General features: G+C 36.9%; 1 protein-coding gene across 4 annotated transcripts in view; it reads left to right on the top strand.

Moving 5' to 3' along the window:
• INPP4B (inositol polyphosphate-4-phosphatase type II B) overlaps positions 1–15307 on the top strand; it is a 486205-nt gene that overhangs the window by 228901 nt on the left and 241997 nt on the right. For 3 of the 4 annotated variants that reach the window (XM_073341213.1, XM_073341212.1, XM_073341215.1), the window contains one exon: positions 1258–1374. The exons of the other annotated variant lie outside the window; for it this stretch is intronic. In XM_073341213.1, the coding sequence (XP_073197314.1) occupies positions 1258–1374 (117 nt within the window). The remainder of the gene's footprint in view (positions 1–1257; positions 1375–15307) is intronic. 4 annotated transcript variants of the gene reach the window in all.

Raw genomic sequence — 15307 nt, 5'->3', positions numbered from 1 at the left:
GAAACTGCATCACTCAAATAGCCTGCAACAGATTAGAATGGTTCAGTGCAGACTGTCTAGCTTGATGTACTGTTGTAGGTGGAATAAATGATTCAGACAGAAGTAGACTCATTTTCTGTTATGAGTATGACCCAGATTCTGAACAGAGCTCTGAATTTGTCATGTTCACGCTCTGGGTGTCTGTGGTTAGGACACTTCCTTTTTAGTAGTTGGTGGATTTCGTTAAAAATGGAAGGTACACCAGACAAACGTTATGTGAGTTATGCTAAAAACTTCCTCTCAATTATTAGGAAATTTAAAGATATCTTTACAATAATTTTTAAAATACATTTAAAGTTTGTTTTAATAAAAAACTTTCTATATATGTTTATGCCAAAGAAATGACAACAAGGGCTTCATATGGTATGTTTCAAAGTTTTCATATCTTAGAACTTACTATAATTGCCAGTGTAGCGCTATTGAAATTGTTAGAGCTAATCAGAAAACTACCAGTTTTATGGATTCCATCACACACCACTGTTGTATTATTTTTTAAAAGAAGATAATGTAATATCCAAAGTCTGTAGCCTAAAAATAATGTTTAGGGGATTGCATATTTTGTACTAGATATTTTGAACTAGATATTTAGCAACAGAAGGTCTACTTATATAGGTATAGAGTTATTTTATAAGTGAGTCTGAGGTAAGTGTGGAGTTGAGCGTGCAAAAATCAATGCTTACATTTTTAACATTAGAAGGTAATCATTGGTTAAGAAATTGAGTTAATTGTCAGCATGATGCTTAAGCTGATCAATTTTTAAAAAATTGTGATGATATTATTGTGAGACCTTTCTTTTGGGTGATTTAATCAACCAACATCTTCAGTTGTTTGCACAAATTATGTCTATGTCCACAGTAGTAACTGTTAGCCTCCAGGAAACGCTTTTATAAAACGTCTTACTTTAAAAATGAATTGTTTATCACTGAACATTAATAAGAGTACTGATGTATGGTGACAGGGCCACTTGAGGGCATTTGTCATCATTTGCTAGACTTTTGCATATCTCAAAAGAACCTCTTTTCAGTATGATTAAGTTTTTATGCCATTAAGTTTTATGTTGCTGACTTTGGTAGCATTTGGCAGTTCAGGTTTCTCTTTACTGTAGCAGATATATTTCTTTAGAACTCCATAGTTTCTGCACACTCGTCTATAATTACATACTTCACAGTACACAGCTGCTACCTTACTGAATCTGAGCTGTTTACTTGTGTAATACAGGGAACAAGAGACCCACTGTTTTTGACTGGTGTGGCATTCCCACCGGAATATCCTATCTATGAGGAGACTAAAATAAAACTAACAGTCTATGATGTCAAAGATAAATCTCAGGACACGGTAAGTATCTAGCTCCTTTTCTTTCATAAATATTATTCAGACTTTTTCCTCATAATGTTTGCTTCCTCTCTCTCTCCCCCCCCCCCCCTTTTAGTAACTTTGGAAACTGAAGACTATATATAGTGATTACTCAGAGTTGCTTTTGCTTTATTTCTAAAAATATATTTAAATATTTTTCATGATGGTTAGAAAAGTGGAGAGAAATTATTGACAGGAATGTTCCTCTCCCCCCCCTTCAGATGGACCATGTACTGTTATTTAACTTGTTCTATAAAATTGTGTAGGTATTTCTGGGGAAGAAAAGGTTACTATTATGTGCCTTTTTTATTGCTGGCAGAGAACATATGGAATAGGTTGAGATAAGACTGTAAATAATCTTTCCGGAAATATGTTACTGATCATGTAATACGAGTCATGTAAAACAATATTAAAGCCTGTTATTTGAGATTTAAGAAAGGTAATGGTTAATTGCATTTTGATTAAATGTTTTGCATATTGATATCTGTATCTCCCTCAGCACACCGTTGTGATCAATAGTGAAGGGTACAAGACATACTATATGTCACAGGAAAATCTAAATTTAAACCCTATAGGACCAGATTGAGAAGCTCTAATGCAGTGAGTAGTTACTTGCAGGAATAGACTATTGAAATCAGTGGAACTTCTTATGTGAGTAATTAATCACTAATATGAGTAAGGGTTGTACAAGCTGATGTATAGTAACAACAGTACCCAAGCTCATTATCTAGAGTCTTCAGATAGAAAATAAAAATACAACTTAACTATATCCTGATGGTGCCACAGGAGTTACTCACATGAATGAAGTACTCATTTGCATAGGTGTTTCCTTAAAAAGAAAGGGAGTGATGTTTGTTGTTTGTATATATGTAAATTAAGTTAGGCCAGTGGAGAGCCAACAGTATATCTGGGAAGAGTTTTGGCCCCTAGAGATCTGTTTTCTTTTGAATGTGGGATGTATTTTAAGAATGGTGTTTGGAATTTTTTGTGTCTGTATAGATTTCCTGGATCAAGGTTCAGGGATAACAGGGTTCAAAAAAGAACTAGATAAGTGTATGAAGCATAGGTCCATCAATGGCTATTAGCCAGGATGGGCAGGGATGGTGTCCCTAGCCTCTGTTTGCCAGAAGCTTGGAATGGACAACAGGGGATGGATCACTTGTTTATTACCTGTTCTATTCACTCCCTCTGAAGCACCTGGCGTTGGCCCCTGTTGGAAGACAGGATACTGGGCTATATGGACCTTTGGTCTGTCCCAATGTGGCCGTTCTTGTGTTCTAAAGTTATTTCTAATATATTAAAGATATTCAACTAATATAATGATTGATAAAATTGAAGTATTAATTTAACATAAAAACAGTTACAGGGTTTTTTTTACAGATTGGGCACAGAAATCTGGGCTTGCGATACAAGTTATGTTAAAAAAAATAGCTTGAGTTCCGGCTCCTCTTTCATTGCAGATTAAGCACTGCATAAAGGGGAATAAATGGTGTTCCTGCTCTTTCCCAATCATCCTCTCTGAAGACGTGGGTGAGAAGTGGACAGGGAGGGATGCGGATTGGGTGGTAAAGCCTTGACTATGCCTCCTCATCATCAGCGCACTAGACAGAGCGGCTGAGTCAATATGGTGGGTAGTAGTAATCTGCTGCTGGTATGGGCAGTATGATATGAGCAAGGGGATAGCCCTAAGGCACGGTGCTTTCCCTGCACTGCTCCTTGAGTGACTCACCTATATGCTACCCCTTATGCAGGGCAGAGTGCACAATCTAGCCCGTATAATTAACATCACTTGATAACTTGTCCATATTTTTTAAAATGAGGCCATAGAATTCAGTACTTCTCTGTGCTGTGGAATTCTGCAGGATAGTTCAGAGAAATTCTTTCTCTTTCTTAAATTCCATAGACCGTATGGCATTCCTGTAGAACCACATTTCATTCCTACTAAATTGCTATTTTAAAAACTTTATATGTTACGAATATTTGTAGCAGTTGTAATGTACATTATTACAACTGGGGTTCAACATTACAAAAATTAAGTAAGTTGTGAGATGTATCATATCTGAATCCTCACATGTGGACCACCCACAATGTATCTGAAGGTCCCAGAATGACTGGAAACATACATACATGCTGGTAAATAAGCTAGAAAAAAAATTAGTGATTTGTCTGTACTGGCACAAAGCAGAGGTGATCATGTTTGCATCCATCAATGAACAAAGTTGATTTGGAAGAACAAAAACCAAAGCTGCTATCCTCCACCATCTTAGTTATTTTTTTTATTGTTTCTCCTTTACTTCAGTTGGGGCTGAAATAGTTAAAATAAGATAAATTTGGCATGTATTAAAGTTTGTTGAGTGTTGGAATTTAACTGTCAGAGCTAAATGTATGGAAGAATTTTCATTTATTTTGCCCAACCCCCCATTCTATCAATGGATGTTGGCTCTCATTTTCAAACCTACTGGGTTCCTAGCATAATTCAAAAACTGTTGGTCAAATTTTGTTCACATAAGTAGTCACGCTGAAGACAGAGGGTACACCCATAGTGAGAATATCAGAATGTTTTGGCCCTAGGAGTGTGCTGTTATAGTTGCCCTTTTTGAACAGTTGACTCAAAAAGATCTGAGATTATCCCTGCAAAGTCTGTATTCCTGAATCAGAAAGCAGACAGTTAACTTCTCTCTGGCCTGCCATTTAACTTGCATATATATAACAAGTGCAATTTAATTATATTTAAGTACTGTGCAGCTGGTACCACATTTATTGTACTTGACGCGCTGGGTGTTCTAGCCACACTTTTTCACATTTTTTTTTGTGCATCTGTCTATTACGTTGGCCACAATTGCATCTTGGCTGTGTGACATTTTCTATAATCATAACTTTTTAATATAATGAAACAGAACATTTATTATTTAAAAGGTGTAGGTTAGGAAGAATGTTTTGTTAATGAAGGTTTTCATACAAATGGAAATCTCAATAAAAATAAGGCTATTTCTACTTTACTTTGAAGATGTAGCTGGAATAAAGAAGTTAATTCAATGAGTTCAGGTTAACTCTGAAATTCAAAAGCTGTAATTTTAAATTTAACAAGTGAAGCCATGCATACAAGGCACTGGCTGCTGCCACATTCTGAAAAATGTACAGTGACATATGTTTCCACATCACAAAGATTTTCTTTCCATATTGCCATAAGCCAGTTTATTTATGTTTCACTGACTTAAGTCAGACTGCCTTTAAGATTCGATCGTTGAGTTTTGTCTTAATGTTTGGGTTCCAGCTGTTCTATAGATCATAGTACTAGAAAGGCATAATATGCAGCGTGTTAAATACTGGGATTTCCCTTTTAATATAGGTACACAATTCTTAACTTCAGCAAAGGTTTTTAAATGGATTTCAGGATAGCATGCCCATGTTTGCACAAGTTGGTCCAGCAAATTTTAATGCTGAAAGGGATTCATTCTTTTCAGAAATACTATATAGCGCTAGTCAGATAATACTATCATATGCACAGCAGAGCTGCAGAAAATAGAAGGTGTGAAACAGATTAATGTAAATTACAGCTGGGAAGAGAGCATGTTTAGTTATTAGACTAAGAGTCAGGACTCCTACTCGTATCAAAATTAAAAATACTGTATTGATTCTGTAGTTACTGTCCCAAACACTACAGCTTACTACAGTGTGAGTGCACTGTTTTAGGCAATTATTGTAAAATACTGTATATAGTTTTTATAAGGGGGTTCTTCTGTTCCTAGCTCTGCTGCTGGCTTGCTTCACTGGTGTGATTTCATTTCCTCAAACTTCCCATCTGTGCAATGGGTAAAATCACATCTACTTACCTTGTTTTTAAAATGCTACAAGAGATTTGGAAGGAAAGTGTTATGGAGAATAAGTATGACATGTTATGGGGCCAGGCGATATCCTCCTGACCTGCATGGGGAGGGACCTTCAACACATGGATCTGAACTTCTCCCCATGAATGGGAGGCTAAGGAGCTTCTTCAGCATGGTGCTCCAGTCTCCAGCCTCTGCAGAGGTCTGTGTGCAGGAGGAGATAGAGAGAAGGAGGTCTGAGGCCGGAAGGGATGCCTCTCATCCCACCTCTGGTACTGCAGAAGTTACCTGGAAAAAGTAATACAAAGTCAAGGAACTTGGGGACTGCAATTCAACAGGTAGACCCTGACAGCATGTCTGAACTGGAGCCATACTTCTGGGGGCTCATTGGAAGCCAGTGTACACATGTATACTAGGCTTGGCCTTCTCGGGATCCAAAGGATCTACCCGCAATGGAGGAGATCCAATGGTGTTTACTCTGATCATTCAACAGGATGCTCTGGGAATCTCTGCAAGGAATTTTTGTGGAGAGTTCCAGGCCCAGAGAACGGGAGGAACAGAATATTCTAGCCCACAGTTGTCAATATTTATGTAGCCTTGTTTCCAAGTCCCATATACATTTATTTATAAAATGTATATGTGGTGAGGTCACACTCTTCTCATTTTTAAAAAAACATTTGGAAGTATAAAATCGATGTAAAACTTAAAAGGAGGAACTTTATGTATTCTGGGATTAAATCTAAATGAACCTATGATTTTTGTGCAGAAATTAAATGCTGGCATGCTGAAATAACCCTTTTTGGATAGACTCAACAACTGGAATTAATGAGGGGCTTGTAAAATACGAACAGCCATCCTAAGGTTGCATTCCTAGAGCAATAAGAAACAGGAGGCATACAAGGCAAATAGGACATAGCACATTCCACCTGCCTTTGGTTTCTCATTTCTTTTATCTCAACATCTCTATTTATTATTAACAGCAACAAATAAAAATAAATCAAATTGTTAAACAACTTAAATGGAAACTGGGAAAAATATGTTTCTGATTGTAATGCATGTTTTAAAAGGGCAGTATCAGCTTTTTTATTTTCTTGCCATTGCAAATATCCCTTTTAATAATGAATGGCATTGGGGTAATTGGAAATGAAGAACTTCTATGGTATAAGAGGCATTTTAAGATAAGTCAGTTTTGGAGCCAAATCCAAACTGATAGTGTTCCATGTTCCCTAGTGGGCTTTGATCTATATCACAAAACCACCACACACTTGGGCACAATTTGCTATCTCTGCTAAAGAGGCCCAAGGCTGGAATACCAGAGATGCTGCAGATCAGGATTTGAAATGCATTAGCAGAGATGTACGTGAAAGCTTGCACATCACCTGCCTGAACTATGCTTGCCTCTAGCAATTCCTGTTAGTTCCTCATTTTTGTGAACATCACATTCACAGAAAAGTTTTTTTTTAAACTGCAAGAAGTATTGAAGCTGATGGGCACAAAAGTTTGTGTTCTTTTAAAGAAGAATATTAGTTTTTTTAAACAGCTTCATTTTAATTATCTGTAAAAGACTAAGGCAGATAAATCTCACGCTGAGGCTCCCAAAAGAGTGTAACACTCTCTCCTGGATCTTGTTTGGATTTGACCCAGTTCTACGCAGCTCTGTTCAAACAGGTCTAGACATTGCAGACATTTGGGAGATTGATATGCGTACTAATTAAAAACGGCATCATGAATTGCTGATACCTTACACTTATTCCTGAGTAAATTATAGGAAAGTCTTATAGAAATTGGCTAGAAATGTAAAAGGTAACCAGAAGGAGCTGACACGTGAGAAAATCATTATTGATGTCTTCATAATTAAGTTTTTCAATCTGTAGTGATTATAGCTAAAATCAGAACCGTATTTACATGTTGGCCAATGACCTGATGTCAATGGGTTTGGATCAGAGTATTTCTATTGACTTCAGTGAACTTTGGATCAGGCCCCAAATGGGCCCAGGCCACGGGCAGTGATAATGAGGGACAACATCCATTGGTGAAAGGAGAAAAGGGTTAAAGAAATGGTTTTTCCTAAAGAAAATTCTATTTTTGTCTTTTGAACTCTTTTGATGGGAGTGTAATTATCTGGAGTTCAGTCCTTCAAGTTGCTGAGCTCCCTTGTTGATATGCTGAATGCTTCAAATTCCCAGTGATCATTGTGGCCCTCAGCTCCTTTGAAGGATCAAGGCCTTGGATTGCATCCAGTTCATTCTTGATATTTTGTATATTTGTCAAATCGCAACAGGTCCCTGAGGAGTTAAGACATACCACTTCTATTTCAAAAATGGCCTCTCGTTTACAGAGAAAATGTGTTGCTAGTACCTTCTGTATTCACAGCCAAAGCATGTGTGTGAAACCAGAAAGAAGCAATGGCAGGTATCCAGTTAAATGCTACTTTTTGTTCTAGCATCATGTGTTATCTTTTATTCTTCAAAAGTGTATTTTCATTTTCCCCCAAAAAACCAATTCTAGACTAAAGGAAATAATTTTAACAATTTTCCTACTAAATAATTTGTTCCATTACTTTGAGATTTATGATCTGAATTCTTTAGCACCATGAAAGGTCAAATGTTGTTGTATTTATCTTCTCAAACATCTCCTGCTTTTACAAAAGGGCATCAATCCACAAAATATAGAGGCAAAAATAGAATTTGTATGTTCAGAACTCAGCTCTTCAGTTAGAACAGCCAAAAATTTACAATCTAATATAAATTATTTTTAGACACAAATTTTGAAAGGATAAAGACAATCATATTTTGAATGGCTGGGAACAGTCTGGAATTCAGCTATTGCTTTTTTCTTATAAAAGTAAGAAGCTGGGACCATTTTGAACATGTAGGCTAGTTGTCTTCTAAAGTATTGGATTATAAATTTCTTAAGGTAGAAAACAGGATAAATTAAAACAAACTAGTATGCAGTTCTTTCCCCCACTATGTGTCTCTCAGAAATAATTACATTTTTTATAACCACAGATACATTTGCATCTGAAATTGTATACCAGTACTGTAAAGCTGGGTGAAGAGTTGTTAAAAATTCAAGCCAGCAAATGATAATTGTGGTATAATATAGGGTTTTCTCTTCCTGAGAAGAAGCATCCAGTAAACCGCTCTTGGCTGAAATCGTCTAAGCTTGCTCTGATTATGGAGCTGATCTGTTTGTTTTGTTTTCTGACTATGAATAGAATGGATCCTGGAAGCCAGAAGTGAAAAAAACTTTCACTTTTTAATGACAGGTTTCAGAGTAACAGCCGTGTTAGTCTGTATTCACAAAAAGAAAAGGAGTACTTGTGGCACCTTAGAGACTAACCAATTTATTTGAGCATGAGCTTTCGTGAGCTACAGCTCACTTCATCAGATGCATACCGTGGAAACTGCAGCAGACTTTATTTATACACAGAGAATATGAAAAAATACCTCCTCCCACCCCACTGTCCTGCTGGTAATAGCTTATCTAAAGTGATCATCAGGTGGGCCATTTCCAGCACAAATCCAGGTTTTCTCACCCTCCACCCCCCCACACAAATTCACTCTCCTGCTGGTGATAGCCCATCCAAAGTGACAACTCTGGAAATGGCCCACCTTAATTATGCACATTGTAGGGAGAATGGTCACTTTGGATGAGCTATTACCAGCAGGATAGTGAGTTTGTGTGTGTGGTTTTTGGGAGGGGGGTGGGGGGGTGAGAGAACCTGGATTTGTGCAGGAAATGGCCCAACTTGATTATCATGCACATTGTGTAAAGAGTTGTCACTTTGGATGGGCTATCACCAGCAGGAGAGTGAATTTGTGTGGGGGGGTGGAGGGTGAGAAAACCTGGATTTGTGCTGGAAATGGCCCACCTGATGATCACTTTAGATAAGCTATTACCAGCAGGACAGTGGGGTGGGAGGAGGTATTTTTTCATATTCTCTGTGTATAAATAAAGTCTGCTGCAGTTTCCACGGCATGCATCCGATGAAGTGAGCTGTAGCTCACGAAAGCTCATGCTCAAATAAATTGGTTAGTCTCTAAGGTGCCACAAGTACTCCTTTTCTTTTCACTTTTTAATGTGATGTTTTATGAACTGTTTGTGGAGGGTAAGACACAAGCACGCTGTGGTGATGACCATAAAGCAGTGGTAGGTGCAAAGAAGAACATGCCTATGGCCTGTATGCACAGTCTAATATATATGCATTTATTTCAGTTTTTATAGCATCTATCTGATGTAAATACTTAGGTAATTTTGAAAATATTATCTTAAGTGACTTAGGAACCTAACTCTCACTTTCAAAAGTGTCTGAGGACTTGTCTATATGTAAGTCCCGAGGAAGTTAGTGTAAAATACGTAGGGGTCAGAATTTAAAGTTCAGTAACTATTCAACATCAATTTCCCATGCGGACACTCTTATTAAGGGCTTGTCTAGACAAACTGTTAGTGTGTGGCAAGGTGGGGTGTAAATCTACAGTGCACTTAGTGTCCATGTGGACCCTGATGGTGCACGCTAAATGTTCCCTAGTGCATACTGACTTACTCCTGTTTCAAAGTGGAGCAAATTAAAGAACGCAAGGGAACATTTAGTGCATAACAGCAGGTTCCACTTGGACATTTAGTGTGCGGCATGCTGGAATGCTGTAGATTTACACTGCAGCTTGCTGTGCACTAAGTATTCACCTAGACAAGCCCTGAGAGTGCCTTTGTGCGGTTTAGATTAATCCACTTCCAAAGTCGCACTCTTAGTGCAGAGTAAGAGTATCCACTTGGGGATCTAATGCAGAATAACTAATCGGCACTACCTATTTCGCACTAGTTATTCCATGTTTTTTTCCCCCATGTAGATAAGTGCTTAGGAGTCTAAGCCTGACTGAAAATCAGTGGGACTTAGGGCTCCTAAGTTAATCAGGTGCTCTGGATAATTTACCTTTGGTGATTTTACAACATTAGAATGATCAAAACAATATTTTAAGTTAAAATATGTAAAGCTAGCTATTAACCCTAGCTATTAACAGCTCAATGTTGATAATAAGAGTAGCTCTCAGTCCAACCCAACTGTGTCTACCAATTTCCGCATTATATCCCCCAAATACATAGGAAAATTGCGGGTGAGATGTATGTAATGTTAGCTGTACATATATTTCATGTACTGGAGTAGGCTCCATTTTCAGGTGGCACATGCACAGTGACTAAGAAGTGATACATAGTTCAGTGAATAAAATGTGGGACAGTTGGGATCAAATGGCTTATAATTTAAATATAGAAGAGGTGGCATGTGTATCTTTATCTGTATAGGGGATACACAGTGAAAAGTCAATATTTAAATATCTATTAACATTCTCAAATGACAAATATGTATTTATAATCACACTTCTATCTTGAGGAAGTTTTTTTTTTGCTGGGAATAGGCTAAATGTTGCTGATATCCTTGTCTTTCCTGGTCCATGAGAATCCCTATTAAACTGTATTTAATTATACCCTTTATGAACCTGGTTAGAGAAAGATGACATATTTATTAAAGCAATCCCTAACTCCAAAGTGCAGAAGCGTACAGTTGATCTAAGGGGGACAAATATTTCCCTACAGTGGATTTTTTTATTCAGATAACCATTGGTACAACCAGATGCTTGTGCTGAATTCATTTCAGGTGATATAAGGAGTCCAAAATACACGAAAGGTGGTTAAATATTAAAGTTACTAGAGGAAAGTTGTCATGAATAAATGTCTGATTTAGAGAGGAATTCCTCAACCCCCAGCAATCTCCCGGGCCACATGAAACTTTAAATGCTAAATAAAATTTACTTTACTCAGGTATTAGCCATATTTTATTCTGTTTGAACAGAGGAAACAAAACAAAACATCAACATTTCATCCCTTCTGAGTTTGAAGGAATCCTCCAAATAGAATTAAATTATACTAGTTCATTATGCATTGCATAAGTGTGTTTATTTTTAGTCTTTTTTGGCATTTGTTTTATTGTGCCTTGGGACTTGTGCTTTTTCTACTGACTTTGGTTCATCACACTCCTAGTTTTCCATAGGGATCTCATAGTAGGCATATACAAGGATTTTTATGATGCTACTTATCTGTTGATATGTATTTCTGTAATGTACTGAATTACATTTAAATTTTGGGGTCCGATCTGCAGACTCACTTGTATGCCCCCCTCCGTCCCCACCACCAGGAAAAATGGTTTGAATAACTGGTCATTCAAAAGATTGGTGTTTGTAAAATCAAAGTTCTACTGTAGTGTTTATTGTAATATCCCTGTTGGGGTTCAATAAATTCAATAAACTGCATTAGTGCAAAAACATGAGGCAAAACATTTTAGCTGTGCTTTTGGAGAGTTACAGACATTTTTTTTATTGTAGAAGACTGTTTGACCATAAAACATGTATTTGAGACTGTTCCTGTTGAAAGGCAAAACTTCTATTGACCTCAATGGAGCAAGACCATGCAGCATGACCGCAGAGGTATAGTTAGCCCAAAATCTAGCAAGCAAGGGGAAACTGGCAGTTCTAGTGAGCAAGTGCCTTCTGCAGAAAGGAGGTTTAAAAAAAAAAAAAAAGGAACCTGTAGCATATTGAGTTGGTTTGACCTGTGGCATTATATCCTGTTAGGGCTGGATTTCTCTTGTATTTCATGCACCTCATGGGATCCAGTTACGTGCAGCTGCCTACATTGCTCTGTGTTTTGGCTATACAATAACTCCTCGCTAAATGTTGTGGTTATGTTCCTGAAAAATGGGACTTTAAGCTAAATGATGTTAAGCGAATCCAATTTCCCCATAAGAATTAATGTCCAGTAAGTGGATTAATTAATGTAATTAATGTAAATGGGAATTAATGTAAATGGGGGGGTTAGGTTCTAGGGAAATTTTTTTCACTAGACAAAAGACTATATTATATTTTATATAAAATATAATAGTCTTTTATATACACACACACACACTCTCTCTCTCTCTATAAGTTTTAAACAAACAATTTAATACTGTATACAGCAATGATGATTGTGAAGCTTGGTTGAGGTGGTGAAGTCAGAGGGTGGAAGAAGGTGGGATATTTCCCAAGGAATGTCTTACTGCTAAATGATGAACTAGCTTGAGCTAACAGCTTTCATTGCTCAAATAGGAAGGTGCTGGTGGCATTGTATTTTCTGGAATGAGTCCTTAGTTTGGAACTAGCTTCTCTGATCGCTCACACAGATACAGAGATTGTTGACATTCAGACAATGTTGTAACATTTAATTATATTTCAGGTGTTAGCAAAGGGAGTGAATTAATGAGATGTTTAGAGATGCGTTGGAAAGATGGAGGATTTAATTATCAATTTCAGTTCAATCTGTATGCTTTGTATGTGCTTTCTTAACTAAAACTGTACTAATGCACAGAGGATAGATTGAATGCCTTTTATAAAGCAAAATAAATACATTTTTGAAAGCAGCTTTTCATCTACAATGCATTATTCCATAAATTAACAATATATTGATGCTTTCTGCTAACAATTCATAGTGTACAGAAATATGAGCATACAAAAATTGAGGTCTGCTTTGAAAATCAGGTCCTAACTCACTTGCCCAGGTCATGTAGCAAGGCTGTTGGAAATAGGACCCAGGTCTCCTACTTCCCGGTTCTGCAATCCTCTACTGCCTCTCCAGTTAATGGTAGTGAGAATAACAGTATACTTAGCACTTGTATAGGCCCTTATATCTTCAGTGTGTGTTATAAATCCCAACACCTCTATGAATAGATGGCAGACAAAATAAATGACTTATCTAAGGCAACTGAAGAAGTCATTGTCAGAACAGGGATTAGAACCCACGAGTCTTATCAGATCAGATATTTTGCCTTGAATTTACAGTAAAACAGGCAATTCTAGCTTGAGTGCAGAAGGAGAGGTACAAAGAGAAGCATCAAGAACTGGAGTGATACAGCTCAGATAAAATGAACAAGACAGGTCTTTTCTCTTAAATTTCTGTATTAATCCAGAGTGGATTAATGATTATACCCTTCTGTAGACCCACCCACTGCCCGAGGCTGTGTTAGGTGCTGTGGAACTCCATTTGCTCCCATAGTTATTGCACTACCAATGTTGAATTCAATACTTTGTATAAAGCCTTGTGGGATACTTTAAGTGTGAAGGTGCCAGAAAAAAACAAATTCAATATCATTCTATACAAAACACTGAACCTGGGATTATTATGGTGATTGCTAATGTTCTGCACAATTTGCCGTGTGTTTCTCTTTTCCTTGCAGAAAGCAGACAGGGATATACCAATATTATTGATATGCACAATGTGCTGAATTGTGCAAATCATTTCTTTTCTTGCCTGTGACACTCTAAACAAATAATACTTAGCTATCCATACAATGGGGAATTACATTTTGCCCACCTAACACCAGTGTAGTAATTTCAGGTAATTGTACTGCACTTTATTTGTGGTAGCTCATTCATGTGATTTATATCTTGGCTGGTGCACATTCCTAATTAATGAGTCCGAGGAACTATGAAAGGCTGCCTATAACATTTTATTAGAGCCATTTAGCCTTTAATATTTCACCAAAAAATGTAAAGTTATCTCTCATTTGGGGGAGGGAGGAGAGGGATGACATTTTTTATTACTGTTGAATGTAATGTAATAATATTGTATAATTTGTATAATCAGGAAGCAAGGTCAGAGAAATCACACTGAGTAACTGGAAAAAATGGATTGCTTTTGTTAACATTAATATGGAGAAGACATCCATTATCAAATGTTTTAAGGATAACTTTTAAAATAAAAAAATATTCAGTAAATAAAGGTATGATATACAGTTAAGTGTGTGGTACTATGTATCAGTGAACCTTGCTGCATTTGCTGTGCACATGCATTGTACTGAGTTGCTGTAGGAAACGATTAAAATAGTGAATGCATATTACATTTAATTGGTGAATCCCCACATCTGAAATAAATGTTCCATGTAGTTTCAAGTGTAATCCTGTACAAATTGTGTGAAGGTTCATACTTTTAACTCTTGGTGTAAAGATTGTAATCTAAAACTTGCTGGGTTTTCTAAAAGCTAAGACTGCCATTGTTTTTATTTTGCTGAATTTTCTCAGGTCATTAGGTATATATAGACATTTTATTATCATTAATCATCTCCCCAGACATACATAAACACAACTATATTTTTGTGTATAATTTCTCCCTGTCTTCATTTAGACTCTCAGTTGATTTCAGTCTGTACTATAATATTGACAGATGCCTTGATACTCTCTAGTAGCAGCAAGATTCCAGTTCTATTGCTAGGTCCTAATAGAAATGCCCTAAGTTTTCTGACAGTTATCTGAGATATTAACAGTGGAACATTGTTGCTCTAATGCCCCCATTTAATTGCACAAGGAATAGTCTGGTTTAGTCGCTTTCCGTATTATTTTTAAATGGATTTTGAGGTTGATAGTTCCCTCAGATTAGCCTGTGTTAAAGTTGAAAGGCAAATCTTATTCACTCTGCTTAAGCAAATACTATTAAATTCATTGGGACTAGTTGCTTGAGTGGAAGAGCAACATTTGGTGCTTATTATATTTACTTAGGCCCTTTGCATGCCTTCTATAAAATGTTTGGAAAACAAAATCTCCTTTAAAATTTAAGAAATAAAACATCCCTGGAGCTTTGATAACAGATACAATGGATGGAATGTCACTGAACTCCTGGAAATACGCCATAAGCATGTTTGCACATGTAGCATGTGTGGCCAGTCGTGGAGTCCCTTTTAGTGGGTAAAGCTACATTAGGAGCTCCTCTGCCGCAGCTGCCTCAGAGCAGTAATGTTAATATTTTGGATTTCTGTAATGCCTTTTCATCTGAGGATCTTGAAAGGCTTTATCAGTATGTATTAATAAAATAATCCTCATATTTTTTTCCTATTTTATTGAGGGACAAACTGAGGCACACAATACACTACTGTCCTGTATGTCTGAAGGGTTAATGAGTCATAAAAAGTCTTTAGAAATTTAATATAAGCATGGGAGCAGTGCATAGTTCTTACTGAGGCTGGAGGACATAATTAAGTTTTTGTGATCTGAAGGCCAGTTGAATTATGG

The sequence above is a fragment of the Lepidochelys kempii genome, chromosome 4 (genome assembly GCF_965140265.1).
Source record: "Lepidochelys kempii isolate rLepKem1 chromosome 4, rLepKem1.hap2, whole genome shotgun sequence".
NCBI lineage: Eukaryota > Metazoa > Chordata > Testudines > Cheloniidae > Lepidochelys > Lepidochelys kempii.
Note: the sequence above shows the minus strand (reverse complement) of the source record. Positions and strands in the feature narration are given on the sequence as shown.